General features: G+C 40.2%; 1 protein-coding gene across 1 annotated transcript; it reads right to left on the bottom strand.

Moving 5' to 3' along the window:
- Window positions 1-24: 24 nt before the first annotated feature.
- LOC144018676 (dynein axonemal heavy chain 10-like) lies at window positions 25-27,090 on the bottom strand. Its single transcript, XM_077521117.1, has 77 exons — window positions 26,865-27,090; window positions 26,695-26,783; window positions 26,493-26,595; window positions 26,306-26,421; window positions 26,011-26,221; window positions 24,479-24,867; window positions 24,210-24,400; window positions 23,936-24,134; window positions 23,641-23,835; window positions 23,375-23,545; window positions 21,353-21,529; window positions 21,083-21,241; window positions 20,819-20,988; window positions 20,584-20,735; window positions 20,333-20,497; window positions 20,043-20,250; window positions 19,802-19,958; window positions 19,229-19,702; window positions 18,991-19,149; window positions 18,774-18,890; window positions 18,540-18,642; window positions 18,268-18,446; window positions 17,985-18,196; window positions 17,241-17,397; window positions 16,924-17,157; window positions 16,715-16,837; window positions 16,410-16,643; window positions 15,677-15,900; window positions 15,334-15,603; window positions 15,056-15,239; window positions 14,852-14,986; window positions 14,616-14,768; window positions 14,334-14,522; window positions 14,075-14,221; window positions 13,181-13,372; window positions 12,961-13,079; window positions 12,717-12,875; window positions 12,454-12,589; window positions 12,264-12,386; window positions 12,058-12,189; window positions 11,728-11,944; window positions 11,523-11,642; window positions 11,283-11,428; window positions 11,050-11,202; window positions 10,697-10,957; window positions 10,449-10,621; window positions 10,271-10,364; window positions 9,956-10,123; window positions 9,683-9,871; window positions 8,668-8,839; window positions 8,372-8,575; window positions 8,218-8,298; window positions 7,512-7,709; window positions 7,275-7,436; window positions 7,014-7,188; window positions 6,696-6,877; window positions 6,432-6,568; window positions 6,147-6,364; window positions 5,846-6,067; window positions 5,609-5,756; window positions 5,209-5,488; window positions 4,902-5,131; window positions 4,528-4,801; window positions 4,157-4,261; window positions 3,926-4,080; window positions 3,684-3,838; window positions 3,401-3,581; window positions 2,343-2,543; window positions 2,024-2,233; window positions 1,856-1,951; window positions 1,619-1,790; window positions 1,399-1,530; window positions 1,099-1,310; window positions 859-1,026; window positions 610-790; window positions 384-529; window positions 25-304 (listed from the first exon to the last, which is right to left on the bottom strand). Exons 1-77 carry the CDS (start codon window positions 27,088-27,090, stop codon window positions 158-160), a joined length of 13,698 nt encoding a protein of 4,565 aa, XP_077377243.1. The 3' UTR covers window positions 25-157.
- Between the last annotated feature and the right edge of the window lie 318 nt (window positions 27,091-27,408).

Here is a 27,408-nt window from a genome sequence, read left to right as displayed (position 1 = left end):
AGGAAAGGTTAATGGGTAGAACGTTTTTATTTTTAATTGAATCTCATTAATACAGGTGTATCAAATCATGGAGCTACTGAGTGAATGTGTCCCCTGTTACATCAACAAGCCTGGTTTGTAATAACAATAATCATCATAATCTTAATCACAATAGTCTTTAGTCAGCATTGAGGGATAAACAGACACCCTGGAGCACCCAGTGGGAGAGGTGCTCTGTAGTGAACAGATCAGCCTCAAAAACCAAACCCGCACCCATTGCATTCCTTCGTAATGTTGTCGTGTACACTGGTGTCCGTAATGTATTCTGTGGAGAAAAACATGCAAACATTGGTGGAAACACAATAAAATAGCTGACACACACAATTTTGGATTGTGGTCCACACCTGTAACCTGAGCCGTTGGGTCTCTATGGGGATGACTCTAAGAATGGGCAGCTGAGCCGCAAGAACTTTTGGTTTACTCTTCACCAGGCAGCCAGAATCCATGTCCCAGTCAGCTCCTTCCAGGTACAGACCAGACACAAAGAAGCCTGAAAAAAAAAAGAGACTCATATGAACAAGTGACACTCAATCCAAGTTTATTTATTTTTTGTTTTTTTAACTTCATTACCCTGTGCAGGTCTGTCAGTGACTTCGTCCTCTTCACGGTAGCGGGTCACCTCAGTGTAAAGAGTGGAAAGATCCAGAGGCCAACCATTTCTTCTGCACGCGGCTTGAACTAGGGCAGTCAGGTAGGATTCTGGGATGTGGAGTCCTGATAACCACATGACCATTGGCTCTGCTTTATCGACCTTTTGATAAACAAAACTGTAAGTGATTATGTAATGTACATAAATATGTCATGTATGACATCTCTCACCCATGATTTATACTGCTCAAATCGCCTCTTGAAATGAATCATCCAATTGCCCAGGGACTTGAGCGTGTCAGGTGCCAACATCTTCCATACAGCAGGAATCTGACCGTTGAAAAGGGCTCGGGCGACTTCGTCCAGCTCACTGCTCATGCCCACTTCTCCAGCCAAGGCCTATACACAGCAGACAATCAAAACCAACACTAAAGATATAAAAAGACAGAACAGTGTGTAACTCCCGCTCACCCTCTGCAGTTCAGCCAGTGACCGCTTCATGCGGACAATGAGCTTGTTGAAACGTTCCAGTTCTTGAAGGAGCACCACTGATGTCGGGGAGATCTCAGTGCCAAACTTCTTGCGGATAACGTCCAGGTCAAATGTTGCCGGCAACTTGTTCTGAATGTCCTGGGCCACCTGAGTGATGTAATCATCCCTGCTGATGCTTCCTCCAGACTCACCTGAAGCAGTGGAGAGTTTTTTTTTGATGTGGCAAATCTCCACATATAACATAATTGAGGCGAATGGAAGATGACTGCTCCATCACACCTGTCTGTGGTTGCAGGTCTATTAGATGCAACCACATGTCTTTAGCTGCTTGTGTGTAGTATCCTATCTCTGCATTGGAATGAAGACCCATCACCTCCGGGGTGTTTGCCAATGGCAGAGACTCAATCTCGTCTGTAACCAGCCGGTGAAAAGTCATGAATGTTGACGGCCGAACTATTAAAAAGTAAGGTAATGTAGATCAATGCGGGTAATAACAGACCGATATATATTGTCCTGGGTCCATTTGACGGAACCTTGTAGTCGACATCATTGTTTTTGAAGAAGTGAAACCGGCAAAAGTCATAAAAGAGGAAATCTCCAAAGTACTCATCCATGTAGACATTCAGGATCCTGCGGTCAAAACTATCGATGACTCGTCCACCATACATCACCTGTGAAATGTGTATATAGTAATTGTAGAAATGTTTTATGATGTGTTTTAATCTCACAAACTAACCTCGCCTACGAGGTACTTGATACTCCCCCAGGGAATGTTGCTCTCTTTTTGGTCATGAGCTTTGGTCAGGTAGGTGTTCAAAATCTCCAAACACACCTGTTGAGCACAGTTGCAACACTGAGGTAATCCAATCCAGATTGGTCCTAAAGAGCTCTGAGTACCACCTACCAAGAAGTCTGACTCGCTGAAGTCATAGGGGACATTCCATCCAATTTTTCCATACTTGCGCCTCTCTTGCACCACGGCATGGAAGAAAGCCAGCACATAGACCAGGCTGCGGAAAGCAGAGTGCGGGCATCCAGTCATAGTCTCGTGGCTGATTTTAGAGTAGGTGGCTCTCATGTTGAGCTTGAGACCATTTGGAGCCTCGGTGACAACCTGCAGTACATGGCAAGTGTAATGTAAGAAGAGGCAAAGTAACAATTAACCAAGTTTATGTTTCAATAACTGTAATATTGCTAAATGTGAAAAGAATTAGTCATTCCACCTTAAGAGACTTTTGAAGAATGCCAATAGGAAAGTCATCAATAGGGTTGGTGGTCAACCAAAGGCGAAAGTTGGGGTGAGGCTTGGGGACCCTCTCGATGCACTTCTCCAAATCTTTCAGCCATTTCACCAGCAGGTGGCAGTTTTGTAGCATCAACCACTGACCACGAGATGCTGCCAGCTCCAGAAGGTGCAATGCAACCTGGAGAAAGTCAAAAAAGGTAGAAGTTCGTCATGAGTCATTGATGAGAAATAGCAACACATATTTTTATGGCACTCATTTAAATACGATGAAAATCCCTGAAAAGTCCAACAATGAACCTTGTAATTGCCAGATGGTGATTAATCCCTCAGCAATTTCAACCTACAAATGTAGAGCACCTATTACTCTCAAGTGGTCTCATATTCGTGGACTAATTGGCCCAGCCTGGCTTAGATTCTGAGAGCAGGCCAGATAAAGCCCACTAAAGGTTACTTAACTCTTTTACTGCCAAAATATGAAAGTTTGGATTCAATTCTTTCATGAGGAAAAAAAAAATGTATGTTTCTACCTTATTCCGTTCTTTTGTAATCACCATTTGAAAATAGGTAATTTGAGTGACATCAGGCGAAAATGGAAAAAAATAAGAAAACAAGCTTTTTGTGAAAAGATGCATTTTCTGCACAACAGTGACTTTGACACCAATATTTTTTTGTTGAGTGATGCTCTTTTGAATTAGATTTAATGTGACAAACGCTTTGATTATTCACGTCATCCTTGAAAACGTTCTACTACCCGGGAGCCCATTGAAGAGAGATACAATGCTGCCATCTGCTGGCCATAGTTAGTGGGTGCTTTTGGATTTCCCCACCCCATTCACAAACCAGCACTGCACAAAACGTTGCACTGCCCATTGAGAAGGAAAAAAAAAAACAAACAAAAAAAAACAAACAAACAAACAAAAAAAAAAAAAAACATAGTTAACGTCAATTCACGTTATTGGCGGCATTCTTTGGGATTTTAGTATACGTCATTAAACGTTCTTGGCGGTTAAAGTGTGGAAAATAAAACTATGGTACCTTCTCCTGCCCTTGGCCCATAGCAAGGAACTTGAACTTGCTCCCAAAGCCAGTCCTGTCAGCCAGTTTCATCAGGTCAGCACCGGGGTCAGAGCCAGGGCTCAGAATAAAGACTATGGGGGAGTACTGGGTGCTCTGTTCATAAATAACATCAAAACTGATCACAGGAGGTTGAACATATCTGTGAAGAGAGATGTGACATGAAAAATCTCATCTGTAAGTATGTTCCCTAATTTCTGCAATTAAATACATTCATATTGAATTGATTGGATAAATCAAACACCTCTCGCCCATGGTGATAGTGACATAGTCTGTGATGGCCCTGTAGACTCTATCGACACGGAAACAGCGCAGCAGGAGCAACTTCTGAAAGTCTGTCAGCCTCTCATCATATTTCATCGGCAGTGGAGCCTGTTCTGGTGCATCGAGGTCATACCACTGTAAAGAAACACAAAAACAGTCAGTCGATTAAAAGAGTAAAAGACTGCTGGTGATTTATGTCATACATAAGTAGCCACTACTTACTGATTGCCACTCTGATGAATTTCTACAAACACTGTCAGGCAAATTGTCAAACTGGCCAGGAAAAAGCTCAGATAGTTTCACCACATCTTCCCAGCTAGAATCAGGTAGCCAGTTGCAAGTTTTCTGGCGTGAGGTCTTTTCCAAGGACAGATTACCTAGTATAAGTCAAAGACAGTCTACTGTGAGTGCTAAAGCTCATTGTGATGTACTTTATTACATACTGTATATCACCTTTGATGAAAAACTCCAGTTCCTCCTGAGGTACTCGACCTTCTGCCTGCTCAATCTTGATGGCCATGTTGAATGAGAAGAGAAGCTTGTGTTTCTCAAACAGACCTGTGAATAGACAAATGCATCTCTGACAGAGGTGGCAAATCCAGGTACATGAAGTAAAAGCACTGCCACAGTTTGGCTTTGGCTTAAGGAAGCTAGCCCAACTAGCTAGTTAGCTACCACATGGGGCTAAAGCCAAACGGTGGCAGGGTTTTTACTTTCTGGACCTGGATTTACCACATCTGATATCTGGTGATAGTGTGAAATTCAAATAATAAATAAATAAATAAATAAATAAATAAATAAATAAATGTTACACAGGGCCTTACCTGTGCAACCATAATTATACACATTGTATGTCAGAGTGCTGATGATGTTATCCAGTCTTGTCGGCAGACCGGAATTTGGTGGAGACTTGTGCAGGGAAAAGTCAAAGACCTCCAGATAAGATGCGAGAGAATACTGGTACATGCTGTTTACCAGAGCCATTTCTGTCAGCGCAAAGAATAAGATGGCACCACGCTTGGCAGCTGGTCGGTACCCGTTTCGGAGCACGTCAATGTCCACTGATGTTTTCACAGCCAACTTAAGTTTCTCAAATACCTGATGATCACATCGAAAGACAAATAAATATGATGACCAACTTGAAAATTGACATTCAAAATGTTTTTCTCCACCCATATGTATTGTTTGGCAAACTAACCTCACTGGATTTTGATTTTGTTTCCTCCAAGGTGTAGACCAGCTCTGTGTTATCCAACATGTTGCCCGTGGACGTGGCTAGCTCCCTTAGCAGGGTGTCACCAAGGTTCTTGAGCAGCTTCTTATTGTCGCTCGTCTCTTGGATCAAAAACTCACGTTGCTCCTCCAGCTCCTTCTTCTCAAAGCCCATTATAACGCTGAGCAACTGGTCCTCCAGGCCTTTAAGGGTCACTGTATGTAACGTGATGGATAAAACAAGATTTAGCTAAGGACAGAATGCACACGGTCTTCAAACTAAACTGTCTTACCAGTATAATTGATAACCATAGCTTTTCCAAACACGGATGGAGAGAATTTGGGGTTCCCCAGTTTGGTGTTGAGGTAAAGTCTGAAGTTGGGATCATAGTCCACCTCTTTGTCACCTAGCCTAACAACCTGCCTTCCCTCTGCTCCTTTCAAATTCTTCTCCAGGACATTGTCAATCACAGGGTCAATGTACTCATCTACATCTTGGAATAGGAACGGGAATCCATATTTAATGGCCATCTCAAGATGTTTCAGGAAGTCTGGATCATTGAAAGATGAGATCTGTGGACAAAAGGTAGTTGGGCAGTCACATTTTTTGCTTTCTCTTATTATGTGCAAAGTAGCTATTCTAAACCATGAACAACAACAATGCAACACATAACTATTCAGGACTTTCTGTACCTTGAGGTTGTTGCTTGCCTCCTTCTTCTTAATCCAGTTGAGGGCTTGCTGCTGAGGGTCGATACACATGGGGAAACGACTGCCTCTTGTTGTGAGGATTCCATTCTGAACTGACAGCTCGTCTGGGGGCAAGCCCTCAGACCCCCACCTGGAACCCAAATACAAATTTCCTGGAGGTCAGAGGGATGCCCAGCCAAAATGAAGACAATAACATGTAGTTCATTAGTGCCTTCTCACTTGCTGATTTCCACCTCATCTGTTAGTAAGTTGTCGACTTTAAAAGGCTGGCTCAAGGGAATGCCTTTATCCTGTACATCGTCAACCCAGGTTTCGTACACCATCTCATTCCTGAAGTCCCAGCTGAAGGCTCCCTCGTAGCTCAGGAAGGCAGAAGAGAGTAGGCAGTCTCCGAGGAGACGCACACGCCGCTGCTTCAACCCCTCTAAATCTTGAGTCCACCTGAAAAAAGAAACAACAAAAATAATAATAAAATAAAATCTCTTATGAGTGCTGTTTAGCGTTCAAATTGTGATCTCACCTCACATTCTCAGAGCTCAAGCCTGAAATAAGTTTGTCAGCAGCTATCAGTCTTCTCTCCATGAGCTCAGCCTCCTGTTGCAGTTTCTGTTTCTCCGCAATAGCAGTTTGATATTTGTCACCAAGTGCCTTCAGCTCTCTCTGAATATCACTAAGCTCACTTTGAATGAGCTCCAGCTCCTTCTTACTCTGAAAGAAATTTCTTTCGAGACGGGCTACCTGCAAAATACGAGTCATGTTACTGTTCTTTCTGTGGACATCATTCTCTCTACTAGATTGACATTACTTTGTCCCTTTTCGGCTTTATCTCTCTGGCAACTTCACAGTATCCAACGACAGCATCCACAAATTTGAACATTCCTGAACCCGCTTTGCTGATGGCTTGCATTTCTTCAAGGCTGGTCCCAAGGTTCTTCAGGAAGCCTATGAAGCAGAGCGCTCAAGGAAATCACTGCAGCAGACAGCATACTTAGCGATGCAAATTCTACCATCATATACATTTTTATTTTCATATACTATGACACGCTAATTGATCGGGAAGTTCACCTACCCTTGACAGTCTTGACCTGGTTGGGACCGATAGCATCACAGTCCATCTCCATCAGTGAACGCAGAAAGCCAGGATCTGACATCATGGCCTTAGCAGCTTGCCAGCTAATTTCCTTTTTTTTACACAGCACCAGGATACACTCACACACCACCTGCACCTGTTTGGGTGGCTTTGCAAATGATCTAAATGAAGGAATAGTAAAAAAAAAAAGAAGAAAAAAAAGATAAAAAGGCAGATAAACGGATGGGGCAACATTCAATTATATTTAGAATGTTGATTAATTGTTTATTTGGACAACAAGTAATACTGAGAGTTTACCTGATCTCAGTGACATCAGATTTGTCAAGGTCTTGTAAGGCAATGCGAGCTGCTTCTAATGCTGGCAGAGCTTCAGCCAGGGAGGTTTCTGCTTCTGCTTTTTCAACAGCAATCACTTTGTTTTGCTCTTCAATTTCTTTGGCTTTGTCTTCTGCCAGCGTCTTTTTGTCCTCAACTAAAAGGGAAAGTCTGCATTTACTCAGAGTGTTTAGGAAACTAACAGAACAGCCCTTTATAATACTTTTGCAAGTTTTCACTGACCCACAGTGGTGTTTGAGACAATCTCTAACAGTATAGTTTCACAGGCTGTGGACTTTTCGGCGAGAACCAACTTCTGCTCTGCTAGTTTGATGTTCAGCTCATCCAGTTGGACACTAGCTTCCTTCAACTTATCCAACCCCCCCTCGAGGTGTTTGCACTGCGCTGAACCCATAAACAAACTTGTTGTGATTTTTCCACTGTGAAATGGGATTATTACAATAATTTCCACATTCTTACCAAGAATATACTGGTCCTTTTCCTGCAGGAGGTTAGAATATGTGTTAATGAAGTCCAAGTAGTTCTTTGGGGTCACATAGTTAGCACGTCTAAGTTTTTGGTGGAACAGCGTGCTATAGTCTCCAACAGATTTATGGACCATGCAGACATGCTCGATAACAGCCGGAGCGTGTTCCTTAGGAATCATCTCACTTTCACCTGTACAAATGACAAAGTTCATCATCACAGCTGCAATACTGTAGTATAACGGACTAATCCGTAATGTAGTATAAGATGAAGAACTGTGCCTTTCACAGTAAAATAGTTTTCATTTTTCTCAAAGTCTCAAGACAATGTGTCATCCAGTGCTGCTCCAATATACCACAGGAGCTTTAGCTTCTATGGATATAAAATGAGAAAAAGTCCTGGCAAGGCCACCAACATCCTTGAGACCATATGGAGAATCTTTAAAAGAAGATCTTTGTGGACAGCAGTCTATCTCCAAACAGCAACTTTTCAGCTTTTGTCATACAATTGCATTTTGAGTAGTGGTAATTTCATTTTAAAACAAAATAATATATATTTGTTTGACATCAGTGGTTGGAATAAGATAAACCTGAATGGCATAAAAGTTATGGGCAATTTGGGCATGGAATTCAGTGAGTAGTTCACTTTACGAATGTTCGTTTTTTGAGACAGATTCCAAAAGAATATGTGCACTACAAACCTAGGAAAAACTCTGCTACAGCACGCAATGCCTGAGGAGGCCACGGTAAGAACCAGTCTATCACAGTGTTGTTCATCAGTCCTGAAAAAAATGGAAAATATAATTATAAGTGAAAGAAAAATAAATAAGTAAAACTAATATTTGTCAATTTTACCTGGAAAGTTTCTACAGCGTGTTCTCAGAGTATCTCCCACAGGAGACATGCCTAAAACAATATGTAGGTTGCTGGCACTTTTGTTGACAAAATACTGCCATACACTGTCTTTAGATGGGCCTGATCCCATTTTGAGGGCCTCGTCACGAAGCTGGTTGAGAATGGACTCTTTCTCATCATCAGGAAACAGCGCGGGAACAATACCTAGCAGAAAACAGCAAGATCACAGGGCAACACGTCACTAACTAAATTTATGTCGTTAGAACAAGGACATTATGAGTTACTGTTTGTCTAACCTGATGTAAGCATGTTGTTTATGAGTTCCAAAAAACCTTCTTCAGCAACATGAGCATCGGTAAAGAGAAACACAGTCTTCTTATTTTCGATGCCAAGCTTCAAATACAATGTTTTCAAGTCTTCGTGAAAGTTTGACTCGCAATATCCTCTGCTGAGTGCTATTTCAAACACCTGAGAAATCATTAACAACAAAAATAAGCTGCTATTACAACTTTAAAATGTTTCACATCAAAACCCCAATTCCAATGAAGTTGGGACGTTGTGTAAAACGTAAATTAAAATAGAATACAATGATTTGTAAATTGCTTTAAACTTATATTCAATTGAATACACTACATACAGTAGATATTTTAGGTTTAATTTAATCTACTGTTTTTTGCAAATATTCACTCATTTTGAGTTTGAACCCTACAGCGTGTTATATCATTGTTAAAGTTTTGTAGGTGGAATTTTTTCTCATTCTTGCTCAATATACAACTTCAGCTGTTCAACAGTCCAGGGTCTCCATTGCCATATTTTGCACTGCATAATGTATCACAAAATGTCCTATGAGAAACAGGTCTGGACTGCTGGCAGGCCAACAAATTTGCGTTTGTAGATGTAGTGACAAATTTTGTTAAATGACAATGTTTTTTTGTTTTTTTTGACATGTTCCTGAGTCAATGTGGCAATATCCTTTTAACAATGATGGTGTTTTAAAAGTTTTTATTATTATTATTAATATTATTATTATTATTATTATTTTTTTTTTTTTTAACACAGTGCTGTCTGAGGGCTCGGCGGTCATGGCCATTAAATTTGATTTCTCCAGATTCTCTGAATGTCTTGATATTATAGATTCTATAATATTATCAAGACATTCAGAGAATCTAGACCGTACATGATTAAATCCCTACAGTCCTTGTAATTGTTCATTAAGGAACATTGCTGAAAAGGATATGCAAATCATTGCATTCTGTTTTTATTTACATCATACACTTTTAAATTTTTTAGTTTTTTTTTTTGTGTTACAACCTCACAGTCAGCAGCAAAGGCAGCAAGCTTGGTGATGGACTGCTTGCCTGAGCCTCCCACACCCACGAGCAGAGCATGACCACGATCGATGCGGACGATACGGTGCACGCGGGTCAGATGTTCCAGGGCGTCATAAAACAGCACCAGATTCATCTTTGATATTCTATCATTGTATTCCTCGAGGATCTCCTGCAGAATACAACATTGGCCTCGAGGACTACTGTTCATTTTCTAACCAAAAACAACACTTAATTGAGAATAACATCATGATACCTGAAATAGTGCTTTACAAGCTTCATAATCCAGCAAGTCTTCATATAGTCTTGGTTCCGTCTCACTCAAGGCTGCCCTGTAGTCTCCAAACAAAACTGGGTCTCTCATAACATCCTCTTTGTTTACCTTGAAATGTGCTTCAACTAAGTTCCTTATCAGGCCCTGAACCTGTGGATAAAAAAAGCAACAACAGTGTAATTACATCTTGATAGCAATATGATTTACTAAATTGTAGATCAGATAACAGATGAAAGAAGGTATATCCTATACTGTATATATAATATTATAATGAACAAAACTGAGTACAATATATACCAAATTTTTGTCTTTTTCATCAATGAGTCTATCGTGGAAAACCCTCAGACACTCGTTTCGCCAAACCCGTACAAACATAGAGATAGTCGAAAATCTGTGAAATGAGGGAAAGCAAATATTAAGTACACACAAAGCACAATGTAGCAATTGTCAAAATAATTAATTGACTTGTTGAGACCTGTCGGGCTGAGTGAGAGTTAGGCCATTGTAGACCCTTGATAAGTCTCGCAGGTTAAAGATGTAGTGAAACTTTGCTGGAGTAGGTGGCAAGTCTTTGACAAGGCTGTTGTACAGATCCAGAGTGCAGGCGGTGACTTTATCACAAACCTTCTGTACTGCCTCTTCAAATTGCTAAAACATTCAAATTAATTACACTTGACATGAAGTGCATTGAGACCAACATGGCCTTCATGAAAAGATACTCACTTTGGTGTGGCCTTTAATAATGGAGGCATAGATCAGGTGGAGAGACTCGACAGCAGGGAAAGGAATACTGAAGACACTGAAGAGTGAAACGAAGCGGGTATCCACTTCGTTCCTCCCACCTCCCGCTATCCCCATGGCGGCAATGAAGCCAAGATCCTTGAGGGTTTTATAGGTGAGCTCCTTCCCTCGGTCATAAATGCCTCCTCGGTCCAATAAGAGCTTCAGCAGTGCAATTGGCTGCTGTGTGCCATAGCTGTCCACCTGGACAGGAATACATATACAGCAGAATCATTTGATTCAAACTGGTAATAGTCGAACAGAAATGTATCAAAGTCCAAGTGTGCCGTAGATACCTTTGGCATATTCATGTCATCTATAAAGACCAACAATCTTTTGCCTACTGGGGGACCATATATGTCTTTGGTCCTTTTCTCTAAATTGGCCTCTAGGTTTTTCTGGAGGTCCATTGATGTTGTCCTGGATGAAAGGTTGATCGTCAAAGTAATCTGGTGGAACATATTAACAACATGAAAATCAATTTGTGAAGTCATAAGTAAATTTTGCAATGTCTGGTTGGTGAACTCACACTACTTTCTCCATTTTGGTTCTTCAGAAAGTTATGAACGGTGGCTGTTTTTGAGGTTCCGGGATCTCCAACTAAAAGAACAGACCTCTTTATCTTCACCATCTGTTCCAGGATCCAGCTAGTTTTTGTAGTGTCCACAGTTGGGACTGAGGTAAAGGCCAAACATTTCAAATATAAGCAGGAAGAAGCTTGGTTGATTAAAATCACTTTGATACAGTAAATGATACAAATCGGTCTTACCCAGAATATCAGTAAATTTCATTTCATGGTTATGAATGTATTTGGTGACCAGATAACTCCAGGGAACCCACTTCTGCTGTGTTCCATCAAAATGGAATTCAAACAGAGTGGGCAGGTTCCCTGAATAAGTGACACAATTGAAAAATGAATCCAAGTTAGTTTAGTATCCAACCACGAAAAAACATCATCCAAATTCTTCTTATACCTGGAATCTCACCAGGTCCAGCCAACGTTTTGTCATCACTTACAGTGATTAAACCACAAAGTCTTTTGATGAAATCATCAAATTTGTCCCTTCCATCGTCTAACAACGAGGCACCAAGAGAGAAGAAGAGAGCTTCCAGGAAGTAACACTCAAGCACTGGAGCACTTTCGTTCTCAGTTTCAAGTAAGGCATCCAAGGTCATGCAGAGCTGGGAAACCTGAACAGAACACCAACACAATTTGAATCACCATCAGATTTCTGGATCAGGCATGATGCTAACTTTCATTTTCAAGACATTCTTGCATAAATTCAGAAAGGACACCATCCTACCATATTCAGATCACTTTGAGGAACAACAGTTTTGAGTTTCTCTCCTTGTTTCCCGTCAACAATCCCTTCCACAATCATATCAATTAATTTGTGCACATATTTTTCAAACAGTTTGTCCAGCACTTGTTGTTCCTATGGAATTAAAAACAGAGGTCATGGAAAATTCCAAAGATCAGATGGCGTGTGACAACCATTCCAACACATACTTTGACGGGTCTGTTCATCAACCACTTTTGCCAGTATGGGGTGTATTGCAGATTTTTGGGGTCCACATAAACCATTCCACAACGAGAGACGGTCGCAGGGGAAGCATACTGCAGATCACCAACCTGCAATTATTCAAATGTTATTAACAAATAGCTAATGCGGGTATGACTGCCATAAATTTATACAAACCTCAAACAGCAGGGCACAGTGACCTTGTAAACGAATTCGTTCTCCATTAGCCAGTGTAAGGAGCTTGTTGTCGTCCATTACCGAATTCATGTTCTCAACCCACAACGCATCCACATCCCCATCAAACAGGATATATCTGTGAGTTCATATGTTCATTGTGCAGTAAATTACAATATCATTTAGATCGACACTTGGTACTGTAGATGTGACGTGTCATGTGATGTACTGTATTCCATAACGTCCATCAAATGTTTATGTTCTACCTCCTCTCTTGTTTGTCAGTAGGCTTGTTGATGTCACGGAAGATGTTGGATAAGACCCCATCAGTCCAGTCTCGAGTGTCAGGGTCCAGAATACCATACAGTTCAATGACACTCATGGCTTTCGGGTTCAGAGGATATAATTTGGTGTGAAATCCCAATCTGGTGGTGAGATATTGATGACTGTATCACATGTATGCAACAGAGGAACCTGACCAAAGTTTGAAATATCTGAACTAAAACGAACTTGGTTTGAGCTTGACATAATGTGCTGATTACAACCGATTTCCCTCCACCTGTTGGGCCCACTATCATAGTAGTGTGTCGTGTCATCATTGTTTCATACAACTGTACCACTTTATCCACCTGAAAGCACAGAGTGTGTATGGGGTTTTAGAAGACTCAATTAAAATGTATTTACAGTATTTGTTGCTGAATAATATGACAGTATGAATAACACAACACACCTGGCTAGGCAGTAAAATATATTTGTTCTCTTGCAGGACCTCTTCCACAGCATCAGTGAAGCTGGCATAGCGAACACGAGGACATTCTAGTCCGGGAAACAGGTCTGAGATTAGCCCAAGGAACAGAGGCACATCCTCAAATACAAATTTGGGCAGATTCATGTCCCGTAAGGCTCGCATCAAAACCACATCCTGCAAAAAACAACAACAAAGTTTTAAGCGTATTAAAATGCTTATCTTTTGTTTGAACTAACAGTGATAACTGCTCATAATACCAGAAGAAGGAAAACGGATTGAAAACGGGTGCTGGATCTCAGCTAGCTTTGGGCAGTAGGCAGGGTACACCCTGGACTGGTTGCATGTAATTTCATTAATGACTTAATTTATTTTATTATTTTAATTTTATTGCATTCTTTTAAAAAATGAAAGGGAGAAAGAAAGAAGTAAACACAAAATGAATGACAGCAAACGGTCAAGACATTTTCAACAAAAGTTTACAAATTTGTGATTTCATAATTTTTTTTTAAATACAGATTGCAATCCAGATTGTTGCACAAACTTACACCTTGAATTGAAATGCATCTCAATGTTAATTGGCAAAATTTCATGATAGTCTTTATACATTATTTGACGGCGGTTATACTCCATCAATTCATCAAATTTGAAAGTTTTTAGTTGTATAAATATTGGGTTATTGTTATCCCTGTATCTGCATCCCAAAACGATTAGAATAATAGCAGGTATTGGGGTAAATGCAGTAATTTATATACTGTACTGTCGCTCTAATTCACATTTCTAATTCTCACACTACTGGGCGAGGCTGTCATTCAAGATACCAATTCTTCATAAATAATGAATTTGTTATCAATATATTATTTTTCATGATGATTGTACCTCAGTGATGTCTGGCGAGCCTCTCTTCAGTTCTCCTGCCATCACGAGGACAGATTTCAAAGCTCGCAGGCCAAAGTCATAATGAGACTGTTTGGACAGCTGCTCTCGAGCCAACTTATAGAGGACGGTCATCTTTTTTGCAAGGACCTGAACAAAACAAAAGAGGAGAGAATCAAATTTATAAAATGCTTCGATGTGCAAAGTTGTAGTTTGATTATAAAAACTGGGACATAAATATGGGCAAAATTAAAATATTCACTTTGGCCATTAGGAATCCCTCAGAAAAGAGCATGATCTCACAAATTTGTTGCAAGTCGGGCACAATCACCACGACAGGTCTGAAGAGAGCTTTGACTGATTCGGGCAGCTCTGTGCGCCCTGCATAGCCTGGGTTCATGGTGATGAAGATCCCAATTCGGCTATCCAGGGTAATCTCGTGACCTTCAAACTGATGTACAAAATGATATTAGCTAAGGTACGACAAGGCAATATTCACGTGAACAAAAAATAACTATGACAATATAGCATTTCAAAGACGTACATTAAATATTTTAAGGTAAAGAATGAGAGCATTGCGGATGGTTTGGATTTGGGAAGAGATAACTGAAAGCACTGAGGCATCAATACGGTTGAATTCGTCAAAGCAGCCCCAGGCTCCACATTGGGCCAGGCCAGAGAGGATCTTCCCCACAGCCTGCACATGGAAGGTAAAGGTTTAGGAAATGCACAAAATAATGCGTATCGCTAAGTGTCGCAACTGATTGCCAGATTAGCTACCATGTAGTCCATGCCTTCACCACAGTTGGTAACCACACAGAGCAGGCCCAAAGCTTTGGCCAGATCTTTGGTGGATTCCGTCTTTCCAGTACCAGCTGGTCCAGCAGGAGCGCCACCCAGGAACATGGAGAGAGCCTTCACCACAAATACATACGCACATCAACAAGTGTTTGTTAGTTCAAAGTGGTGTAAATGTTTATGAACCTGTGTGATTGTGAGGTAGATCCGGTCTGTCAGAGGAGTGATAACCAATCGACCATTCAACCCCATGTATTCATAGCCGTAACTAAAAGTTGCGCTGCACTGACGCACAACAAGATTGTCTTCTTCTTGGACCCAGTAGAATCTCAATTGGCTTTCCCACTCAAACTCCTTTGCATCTGTTATACTGCAGAGAGGATCAAGTTTAACTTTACATGTAAATGAAAACGATTCTACATAAAAGTTGATAGTAACAGGGCCCTAATTTATGTCAGCTGTACCTGTTCAAGACGAAGTTGTCTACAATGTCTCTTGCATGCACATCAATGATAAGGACGGTGTTGATCTTTCGTCTGTCATTTTTCTTCATAGGCTGCGTTGAACGTGTTACCAACTCATCAATCTGCTGATGCATTTTCGTCGCATAGTTCTTTAGAGCATATTTATCTCCTTTTTTCAAGTTGCTAAAAACATCTTCCACCTCCCATGTCCACCACACTTGATTTGTTGCCAGTACCACCATGCCCTGGAACAGCAACATCCAGTCCACCCTGAGTGATAAGGAGACCCGTGGTGAGAAAGATTTCATTTACAGCGATAAACATGCTTCCAATCTACACCCACCTGCCTCTGTCTTCACAGTAGCGAAAGATTGCTTCCTTAGTGATAAGTCGATTAGTTCTCCTCATCTCATGTAAAACTCCTGTCATCCATTCCTCCACCCTTCCTTTGATTTGGACGGGCTTTTGAAAGTCCATCACTTCCCCCTCAGCAGACACCATAGCTCCTGCTGATATCTCCCCACTGCTCTCTGAGTCAAACCGGAGGGATGCAATGTTGTCATACATCTTGTGGAATAAGGTGGAAAAAAAGGTGGAACATTTTTCATTCTGCATCTGATTTCACACACCTTTAAAGTGGAAGTCAACCTTAAACATTTCTTGACAATAATATATGTGACCTCCGTTTTTATCCATCTCAGGAGGCGGCCATTTTGCCACTATCTGTCGATTGAAGATGACATCACAGTTGTTTTGGGCTCAGGCAATGACCAATCACAGCTCACCTGTTTTCTGAAGCTGGGCTGTGATTGGTTGTTTCCTGAGATCTGCGTAACTGTGATGTCATTTTCACTCAACAGCAAGTGACAAAATGACCGCTTCTTGATATTGATAAAAACTAGTGGATTTTGCTGCTTAACTCATATTCCACTAATGCAATATTAACCAAAATACCGTATTTAGACTAGTGGGGCTGCATAAAACAGTATTGTCAAGATTTTTTATTTTGACTTCCCCTTTAAGAAACAACACCGGCTATAACAGTGCAGGTTAAGTGATACGTTGTCTTCTCTTACCTTTATCATATGTTCCTGAACACAATCATGGTGACTACTCCCCAAAATGCTGAGCAGTTCATCATCAGATATGAAGAAGAAGCGTGGGAATGCATCCCGCTTAGAATCTAAGTAGTCGTTGAGACTTTTCTGGCACCTTTCTAGGTTCTCACTGAGGGTCTGCAGGTCTGTTAGCCGGTTAGGGACCAGGCAACAGTGCTTTATGTTTGGGTTGCTCTGTGCTTCATGCATTATCTACACAATGATTAATATTATATCATTTACAGTTCACTTATGAATTATATCAATGTTTGGACAACACTCACATCTTTGAACTTTTTGTCAATAATGTCAAATTTCTTGGCTTCCTCTGGTAGCTGTGAGGAAATATCACCGCCAATGAATATGCTCTCCAAGTACATCCATTTGCGTTGTACCAGCAACCAAACCTGCGCAAAAGATTTTTTAAATTTATTATGTTCAAATTCAGCTCGTGTTGAAGACACAATGTGTGTCAATTCATTTATAGTTTAACCTGTATGGTCTCACTGATAAGAGACAGGTTTTTCTCCCATTGTTGGATGGTGTTTTGGAATGGTCCAACAAAACGGCTCCCTGCCATGCTCTGCAAATTCATGGCATCATTGTCCACATTGGACAGGATCTCATCCACTGCACCCAAGACAGAACACTGTTGCTGGGTGCCTTTACTGTAGGGTTGTACAATGAATTTCATGTTTTCCCAGGTCTCCACCACCTCCTTCACACCCTAAGAGGCACACACAGACATTCTTACATATTTCTTTCAACGTGTACTTTGAATTCAGGATCCTTTATCAAGCGAATTGCTACCTTTTCAATACCAAGCTCTTTTACAGCTGAAGTGACAATGTCATCGATGACATCAGCATATTTATGAAGATCCATGGCAAACATTCTCTCCAGAGTAAAGCTGCTTGTGTTCATTTCAAAGCTTGTGCCAGTCCTTTTCATCAGGTCTTTCCAGTGTCTGTAGGGACATTGGGGCAAAGAAAACCTGGATGTGTTTGCTTTTTTTTGTTTTGTTTGTTTGTTATTGGTGTAATTTGTGGTTTACAAGCATGCTTGCTACCAGAAGAAGTTGAGCTCAGTGGTCATGTATGAGCAGATCTACATGTGTATGTTTTAGGAACTCAGATGAAGAGAGGGGCAGAACTGTAACCTGATAGCCATCCACCATGGGGGGGGGATGACAATCTGGACTCGGGGAGAGGGAGCAGAAGCTCAAGTTTGCATAGCTTGTGCAAGCTCGAGATAATTGACATAGTTATATTATGTGGCGTTAAAAGGAATGTCCAAAGAACTGACATCAGTAGAAAATTGATTGAGTTTTTCCCACATTCTTGGCAATTTTGAAAATCAAAATCTCTGTAATGAATCTTCTTTTATGAATTTCATGAGTTTTGGAACCCTGAAGGATGCCGCCAATGTGATGTTATTTGTAATATGCAGTATGACAGGAAATGATTGGATGGAAGTATTCAATGTCAGTAATGACCACATGATGAACAACATAGGCCTATACCAGAATGAAATAGTCAAACCAGTAAAAGTGACCTTTCTCTGAGGGCTTCATTCTTCAGGTCCAGCAGAAGTGGTAGAGAATCTCTGAATTCCTTCATTCTGCCCTCGACAAAGCAGGCCAGAGGCTGGGCTCGCACATCTTTCGGCAGCTTCCTCAAATCTTGGACAAAGCATTCAACACCTCCCTGAAGCACATGGATATCCAAGTCCACCCACAAGGTCTGAGACCACTTGGTCTTCGCAACCTGAGAAACAACATCAAGATCCAGACATCTGATGTTTCCAGACGTAATATTTTTGTTTTATTAAACCTGACCTTTAGATTACGGTAGATGTCATAAATCAGCCTGAAGCCGTTCATGTCTTTTTGTATGCTGACAATCTCTGGATATGCGATGACTGGAAGGTCCAATAGCTTCTTTGCATTAGCTAGCTCCTGCCGTCCCTCCACCATCTTGGAAAGCTCTGCTTCATATGATTCCATTATTGATAGCCCTGCAAGGAAAAATGAAACAGATCAATGCACTGCAGTTGTATAATAATCCTAAAAATGATTTTGCTGGTTACATATTTCAAAAGACAAAATACCTTTATCTAAATCATTTCCAACAGCTCCAGGACCATGCATGTTAAAACTTTCAAAAAAGATAGACAAGTCCTCTTGAAAGTCTTCTGCCATCTTCTTGGTAGTCTTTGTATAAAGCAGGTGATAGAGAAAGACAGAACTGTAGTAATACGTCTCTACTGTTATTTATTTTTGTTGTTGTTGGATGGAGGATGTTTTATGCAATGGGATATATACTAATGTTCTAAAGTTCTAACCTCTTTGAATGATGTCTTTGTATCTGTCAGACTCAGATCCACTTGTTTGGATTTTGCGAACAGGTCCCTCCAAATCTGGTTGATATTTTCTTTCAGTTCTAGTTCATCTTTTTCAACCTACACATAATACATCCAGGTAGTTCCCGGTAGTAAAAATATTGAGAGAATGTGTTATTCACAAAGCAATGAACTAAAATAAAAAGCTAAACTACAATACCTCCACTTTGTACATAGCCAGTGTTCTGTATTTTTCCTGGATGTCTGTGATGCACAATTCCACATTAAGAGACATGTCTCTGATGTTTGAGACGGTCCCGAGGACATTCTTCAAGTTCTCAAAAGTGTCAGGACTCTGCTTCAGCTTCTCAGAAAGTTGCTGTGGAAACAAAGGATAATTAAAGTAGTTTTAAAAAGTTGTTTTAAGTCTTATTTAGAGACGCACACATGCATGCTACCATGAGTTCATCTTTTAAGTTGAAGAGTTCCTCTTTGGCTGATTTGTTGAGTAAACTCCCCAGTGAACTAATCCAGGACTCTGCCATCTCTTGCACAGTCCGGCTTAGGGGCTCCAGGTTTAACTGGACAATGTGTACATTCTTAAACAAAGGTTCCAGAAGCACCTTTTGATGTATATGAGCATAGAACTGCAGCCTCTGGTCATACATAGCACATGATGGGTTTTTAGCTGCAAACCTTTCACTGACTGTGTCTTTGTCCCTTTCCCATAGAGCCTGGTACTGTTTCCAGTGGTTAAGGTCCTGGTCTACAGAAAGCAGCAACTGCTGAATGTTATGGGACACTGCAAGGGCACTTTCATTGATTTGAGGATGTTGACACACGTCCTCAAAGAAGTTAAAAGTCACAAAGTCGTCACCATCTACTTGTGGTGGGCACGCAATGCAGGTTCCATTCATCCAACGCACAAATTCCTAGAACACAAACACGGAGGTGGACAGATTTCATACACCGATGCACAACTCCATCTTAAAATCTGCATTGGCTCGCAGAAACGGATACAATGGTCCTACTTTGGTGCTCTCCACACAATCTCTGATACGCTGTACAAGTAACTGGTAGATGTCGTCTATTTGAGGCTGCAACAAAATCTTGGGGGCAGAGAGGATGGCATCAATACGGAAAAGGGGGTCGCTCCCCAGCAGCACAGCATTGAAAGCCTTGATGTTCCTGAATGTGGCAATCAACACAATGCTTGTACAGAAGAACCTTTATGTGATGGTCAATAATTGTTACTGTTTATTGGACATGTACCTCAGAACCATGTTTATGAGGGAATTGTGCACCTTGCGTTCCCAGAATGCATAATAACTTGACATACAGTTGGACTTGCCAGTGCTTGTTTCCATAATCAAATGTTCCACCTTTGTGATGACAGGTCCAATGTCAGTGTATTTGCTTTTCAACAAATGTAATGTCTTGACCTGGTCTCTATCTATACATTCACAAAACTCTCTGACACCTGAAAAAAAAAAAAGAATACAATTGTTATTACCGAAATAAATGAAATCTAAGTAAAAATGTTAACATTTTTGTTAATATACTTGGTAAAAGGTCGGTCTTATCTGGAGCAGGGCATTGCAGGAGGTCTGCCATCATTATCGATTGCAACTTGGCTTCAATATCAAGCTCATTCTTCTCTATTTGACTGACAACTGACTCAAACTTTGAGATCTCCTGATTGGCCTCGTTGATGAAATCTGCAATTGCTAAAGTTAAACAGACATATTACTTTCACTCCCCCTCGATGTTGTTTCCTTGAACTAGAAATCATAACAACATTTTTGTACCATACCCAAGGAATTCCAATTCAGTCTTTTGCATCCTGATAATAACAGCGTTTCAACTCTTTTGATGATTTCAGACAACATGGCGACCTTTGCGTCACTCAGACTGTCAACTGTGGAGTTGTAGCTGCTGACGAGCTTGTGTAGATCATCTCTGTATCTAAATCCAACGTGAGATGTGGAGGTTACAGTGTTGTTGTTTTTCTTTTTTTGTAGAGTGTTCCTGTCGGTTAGTTTCACTACCTTATGAAGTTGAACTCCTGCAGAGTCACGTTTTGAGCAACCTCAGGTATAGAGAAGGACATTGAAATCAAGTTTTTTGTCTCGGAAATTATTGTCATGATCTCTGGTGGAAGGTTTGCACAGTATCGCCTGTCTTTTTGTGAACTGATTTCAGACTTGGCTGGGATGACCTAAATGAGAAATTTCAAAATAAAACCAAGGAAATTCAAATAGTGATGATTTTCTGCACTTATTGTGAGGTGATCAAGTAACAACGATACATACCAGCTCACTCTGGTCTTGGCTTTCATTCACAATGATGTCCAAGATGGGTGTCTTCAGTAACAACGGCAAGTTGATTTCAGTATCAGACATCCATAACTTATACTTCTTAACGGCATACTCGCTCATTTTTTTTGCTATTTCCAAGTATTTGTTTTTTGCCTAAAAAAAATAAAAAATCCAAAGAGTAACATGTGAGTTTAGAATAATTCTTCAATTCTGTCTAAACATACAAATATGTCGATACAGCTGTGCAAAAGTAGAATAACTCACCAATTTGCCCATTTCACTCTCCAATAAATCTGGCATTGTCAGAAGAGGAAGCATTCCTTCTTTTACATGGTGGAAAAGGGTATGTGTCCACCTGATGCTGCCTGCCACGGGGGGCTCATTCTTGTTTATTTTTGGTTTGTTCTTATTTTCCTCAAAGATTTCATTTACACTGTCCACCTATAGAAGATATAAGTGACATATGCTAGCTTAATACGGGGATCAAACTCCTCAGACGCCCTGTTAAGGTTTTAAGGGGGGTGCTGTAGAAGAGGGACTGTCGGGAAATCAAATCATAGTTTCAAGAGGGTCCTCGGCAGTGTTCTGGGGGGGGGGTGCATGGAAGTTAAGTCTACATGTGTTTTGTGTACTTAGAGAAGACGTTCAAGCGTGTCCCTCAGGGCATCTTGGGGAGCGTGCTGTAAAGTTCAGATGGGAACTTTCACTGGTTCTTTTATTTTGAATGCTCGCTATACTAATAATAATAACCAGGAAACTGCATATTCTCAGTTGAAATATTTACTAGATGCCAGAAAGATCGAGTACACAACTGTGGAGCCTTTTCTGCTGAATGCGGAAGAAGGCCTAATCTATTCAAAATGGTCTCTACTCGTATACTGCCTTGGCCGCCCACCCCACACGGGGGGCGGCTCAGCCTAGTGCATATGAAAATGTGTGACCTGATGGTCTTAACTGTTTTCTACTGGATAAGTGTGCGGATAGATAGGAAGACGCCAAGCCAGCCAGGACAGGTCACAGCAACACAACGGCCTGGCTCAAATCACCTATCTAATTCTTAAGAGGCAAATTAACAGTGCTCTGGGAGTTAGGTGTGTTCTTTACAATAATATGTTGTATGTACCCCCACTCATCGAAACACAGAATTCTGATTAATATTGTGTTTGTGGAGTATGAGTTAAGCAGCAAAATCCACCCATTTTTATTCATCTCATAGGGCGTCCATTATGCCAGTTGGTGTCAACTGACACCGCTACTGAAAATGACATCATGCTGCTGACGGCTCAGCTTCCGAATGTTACATGGCCAAACTAGGAAAACAGGTGAGCCATGATTGGTAATTACCTGAGACCTGAGCAACTGTAATTTTCTGTCAACAGTAAGTGTAAGTGTCCTTCTCCTCTTTGTTATATTCTTATGTTGTGCTTTGTTGTTTTATTTGTACGTTTATTAGAGCTGTCAAACGATTACCTTTTTTTAATCAGATTAATCACATCTTAGAATTTTGATTAATCATGATTAATCACTGACTTAAAAAGGCTTTTTTTCCCCTACATATTTTTCCCGCTAAATTAGAAGCGCACCTGTTATGTGTTAATGTTTTCGACATTTAATGTTATGAGGACATCTTCAAAAATTTATATCCACTGCACACGCTCATCCTGCTTTTTTTAATCAATTAATTATTTGTATAATTTTAAATGGGAAAAAATGACCTATAGCATATGTAAACATTTATTAAATGCTTTACTTGAATGCATGTAGTTATGTTTATTGCTCAAACTCCAACAGCTACCTGTAATGTAACCATCCACTGTCAGCTAAAAAGGATCATCTGCTGTCAAAATTAATAGTGTGATTAATCTGTGGTAATACAATGATTAATGCTATCATTTTTTGTGATTAATGAATTAGCTAACGCTTTAACTTTGACAGCGCTAATGTTTGTGCATTGTGTTGTATGTGTTTCTCTTGGGGTTTCTTGTCCAGGTCATGTTTGTAAATGAGAATTAGTTTTCAAACATTTTTACCTGGTTAAATAAAGTTTTTTATTTATTTATTTTATTATTATTATTATTTTTATTTTTAAAGTACGTTGCAAAATGGCTGCCCCCTGAGATGGAAAAAAAAACGGGTGGATTTTGCTATTTTAGTCATAGGCTGCAAACACAATTTTTATAAGAATACATACGTATTCTGTATTAGACTATGGTGCTGCATACAACATATTATTGTAAATAATAATTTAGGTTTGATACAGTATACTAACAGCGATATTTTACAAACCTCTTTGCAATACTGAGCCAGAAGGTCATTGGTCTTTTTCTTCAAATGATTATTGATGGCTGGTCTTGTGTGAATGTTTTTGTATTTCACAAGCATTCCAAAAGCAGCATTTGAAGAGCGCAGTGACTTGAAAGACTTGTCAATGAAGGTAATGACCTCCCTCTCAATGGCCTGATCAAACACAAATAAAAAGTACAGAATAACAACATTAGTGAAAATGAACAATTACTGCATAAGTTGACAGTGCCTTTGAATTCTAAACTTACATAAACACTACTGCTGAAGTTTTGCATGATGATTTTCCAGCTGCTCATCTTGCAGATATTGAAAGGATCAAAAGTTGCTTCCTCAAAAGGCAAGATTAGATTTTCTACTTTGGCCAGCATCTCATCAAATCGTTTTGGGTCCAAAGTCACACTTTTTAACTCTGGGCTGAAGATGTTGAAATACTCATCCAAATTCTGCATTAACCACCACAAATAATAAATATTGAGCTATTGTCACATGCTCAGTCCTCAAACTACAGTTGACAATGAAGTGTGGAAGAATAAGAACACTGACCTGCAAAACATTGTACAAGTCCTGGCAGATGGAAGCCATGTAATCTGTTTTCTCAAAGAGCCTCCTCCTATCGAATTCCCAGCGTTTACCAGTTCTCCCTTGTTCAATTTCAGCACGCACTTCAAAGTAGGATGACTTCCACAATTCCAGAACTTGTTTGGCATCACTCACCTTGGACTTTGCCACCTTTCTTTCATCTCTGTCCAAGAGACACAATCTGACTTACATGACAGTTAAATTGACAATAAATAATGTCAAACTAAAATCGACATACTTGAAGAGTACATGGAGATCAATGACTTGAGCCACACGCTCAGCCAGTTGCCAGACAATGCGCTCCATTAAAGGGACCATGCGTTCATTCTTGTTATAGTGGCAGGATATCAACCACACAATTTGGAGGCTGTTCATTAGAGATGGGATGGTCTCCAGAATCACGCTAAAGTTTGCTCCTGTGGCCAGATTCTACAAAAGAAAAGATCTGGTTTGGATGAAAGACATTAACATTTTACCAAATTTTGATCAAATATTTCTAGAGCTCACCTTGAAATGCCTTTCTAGTGTTTGCAGGAAACGTACATTTTCATCTGCTTCCAAGCAGTATTGAACAAGTTGAGCTTCTGTAGCCTCCAAAGTGGGAATCACACCTGCTTTTGCTTTGGTAAGTACCAGTAGAATCTTCTTTACCATAGGTTGATGAAGCTTCATTTTCAGAGCACTTAGGATAGAGACACGTTCCTGCCAATAAACAATTTCTGCCATCGGGCTTGGTGTCTGTGGCGCCTTTTTTTCTTGCTCCTCAATAACAACAGTAAGTTGAGTCTGCCAGTTCATCACACACTGCTCCAACTTCTCTACTACTGCTGAATTGGTCAGCAGGTCACTGACATCTGGCTTCAGATCCAGCTCTGGGATGCTCAGTACAATGTCATCTGTAATGGAAAAAAAAAAAGTGACTTGTTGAATCAAAGCAGACACTTTTCAGTCATTGGTCAGAAGAAGTTATCCAGCACTGACATTAAGTCATTACATATTGGCAATGATATGCATTCAGTGTTCTTTCTGAAACATCTTCGTAATCTTTTCGAGAAAGGATAACAAACGATCCCTCTGGGAAAATTCACTTTTAGCTATAGAGTTATACATGAAGGTCTGCTGCCTTGCCCAAGGACAACTCAGGAGTGCATGGAAATGAAAAGACACCTCTCTGTAATTTAGTCCCAATTTCATAGCTCACCAACCACAGCGAACTTTGGAAAATATCCGGTCCTCACTCCTGTTACTAGTTCCAAAAAGTATTGATAATTACTTCCAAGAGGAATGAGAATGTTTTTCCATTATACACTGCTCTTCTAATTTGTAGTGTTAGATGATTTCTTAAAATCTCAAATAAATCCAAATATGTACAACAAATAACCGTTTCTACTGATTTTTTATTTTTTTTTTAATAACATTTTGACTCTGAAAAAGGAATACCGGTAGTTTAGAAAATAAAACTCCAACTATGGTGAGTTGTGTGTCAAAAGTTCACTATATGTCAATTTATGGACAATGAGGAGATGAGAAGCAAAGTGTTGCTCATTATGCTTGAAAATCCCTCCTTTGGAAAATACTAGTGTTGTTCCGATACCGATACTGGTATCGGCAGAGGCGCCGATTCTGCATTAAAACAGTGGTATCAGTATCGGTGACTACTCACAAGTAACATACCGATACTATTAATTCCAAAACTAATATAGGATTTTGGATGCTGCATCTTGTGTCTTGCTCGTGCACGACATTCCCTGATATGTGACATGCTCACTGCATGCAATCTAAGATATCCTATTGGCCCTTGAATGCTCTGAACCAATGGCAGGACAGCTTTTTCAGGTTGAGGAAAAAAAAAAACCTTAGGTATCGGTATCGGCCAATACTGCAAAGCTGGGTATCGTAATCGGTATCGGGGGCCAAAAAACGTTATCGGAACAACACTAGAAAATACAAACAGATGTATCATTCTTAAGAATAAATAAATAAATAAATAAATAAATAAATAATGGCGCAAATTGGCATACCATTTGTGAGAAACAAACCTTGAGCTTTTAACTGTTGAATAGTTGAGTTGACCAAGGCCAAAAACTTGTGGGTACTGTTGAGTAACTCATTACGAATGGGTGCTAGGTTACTTGGCTTGATTGGCGTCTCCTGACCACCACTGAATTCTTCACGAGGGGAACCTGCTTCAGTTTGACAGCCAGCCTTAGTTTTCTTCAGCTGATGGGCAGTCATTAATGGAATATAGATCTAAAAGAGTACACAACCTATGTTGTTAGTTTGTTTCAAGTTGCTGTCGTCTTGTTGACTGCTCCGAGTGTTAAGCTCACTTACATGTACAAGTTTTTTCTGCAGAGTTTGCAGGTTGTGTCCATTATGCCAACCTGTCTCCAAGAACTTGGGCATCAGCTTATTAGCTTCAATTATGTCAAGTGGTTCTGCAATGGTCTCTGAAGTGAAACACAAATAACAATGCATTAGTTTTCCCAACAGAATTGTAATAACTTGATACTGGCCTTACTCTTTGTGGTCCTGAGGAAATATACAACTCGAGATTTGCCAAATCTCTCTGGGACTCGGTTTATTGCCATGTGAAGTTCAGTGTGATAGAATAGTTGAATCGTCTGAAACACACAATATTTACTTATCTGTTCTCCAATATCTCTAATAAACATTGAAAGTTTACTAAAAAAAAAAAAAAAAAAAAAAAAAACTAATCTCACGTGACTGAGATGTTGTTCAAGGGTCTTGTTTCCTCTTTGTATCTCCGATTCCCTCTCATGATCCAAAGAGGCACTGGAGCTTCTCTTTTCTGATGTTAATGGTGCAAAATACTTTATAGAGTACTTTACATTTAGGAGAACATAACGAATGAAATAAATATGGAACTCACCTTGTGGAATTTTAACTTCAAGCTCCTCCTCTCGGATAGTTTTCATAAACAGAAGGCACGATACAGTGTTGCCTTCAGAAACGACATTTAAGTAGCGAATAATTTTCTCCTCCTCTTTTCCATCTCCCCGACTCAGAAGTTCGTCGAAACATTTGTTATCAGGTAAATTGAAGAACACACGAACTCGCTGTCGTATCCATTCCACACGTAAATCGTCGTGGGCCATTCTGTGCATTCAAAATGTTTGGCAAGTTTGTGTGCGCGTAAGGAGTGGAGTGCCATTTACGCGTCGTCCCAGCAACCAACAAACTGAGTGAGCTTCCTGCTTCAAGACAAGAGAAAGGCGAGCGGTCGGAAAAGCTCACTGCTTCTGTCTCTGGAAATAATCCTGTGCAAATGTGTTCGTTGTTATCAAATAGCACGCATGTCAAAAACACATGTCAAAAAACACAAATTAGGCAACACAAATTAGGCAACAATAACAGCACTGACCATAATATACGGTAATCTAAACTCTCATTTGACTAATGGGACACGTGCTGCT

Source organism: Festucalex cinctus, chromosome 5 (assembly GCF_051991245.1).
Source record: "Festucalex cinctus isolate MCC-2025b chromosome 5, RoL_Fcin_1.0, whole genome shotgun sequence".
Lineage (NCBI taxonomy): Eukaryota > Metazoa > Chordata > Actinopteri > Syngnathiformes > Syngnathidae > Festucalex > Festucalex cinctus.
The sequence above is the reverse complement of the archived record's forward strand: the minus strand, read 5'-3'. Positions and strand labels throughout refer to the sequence as shown.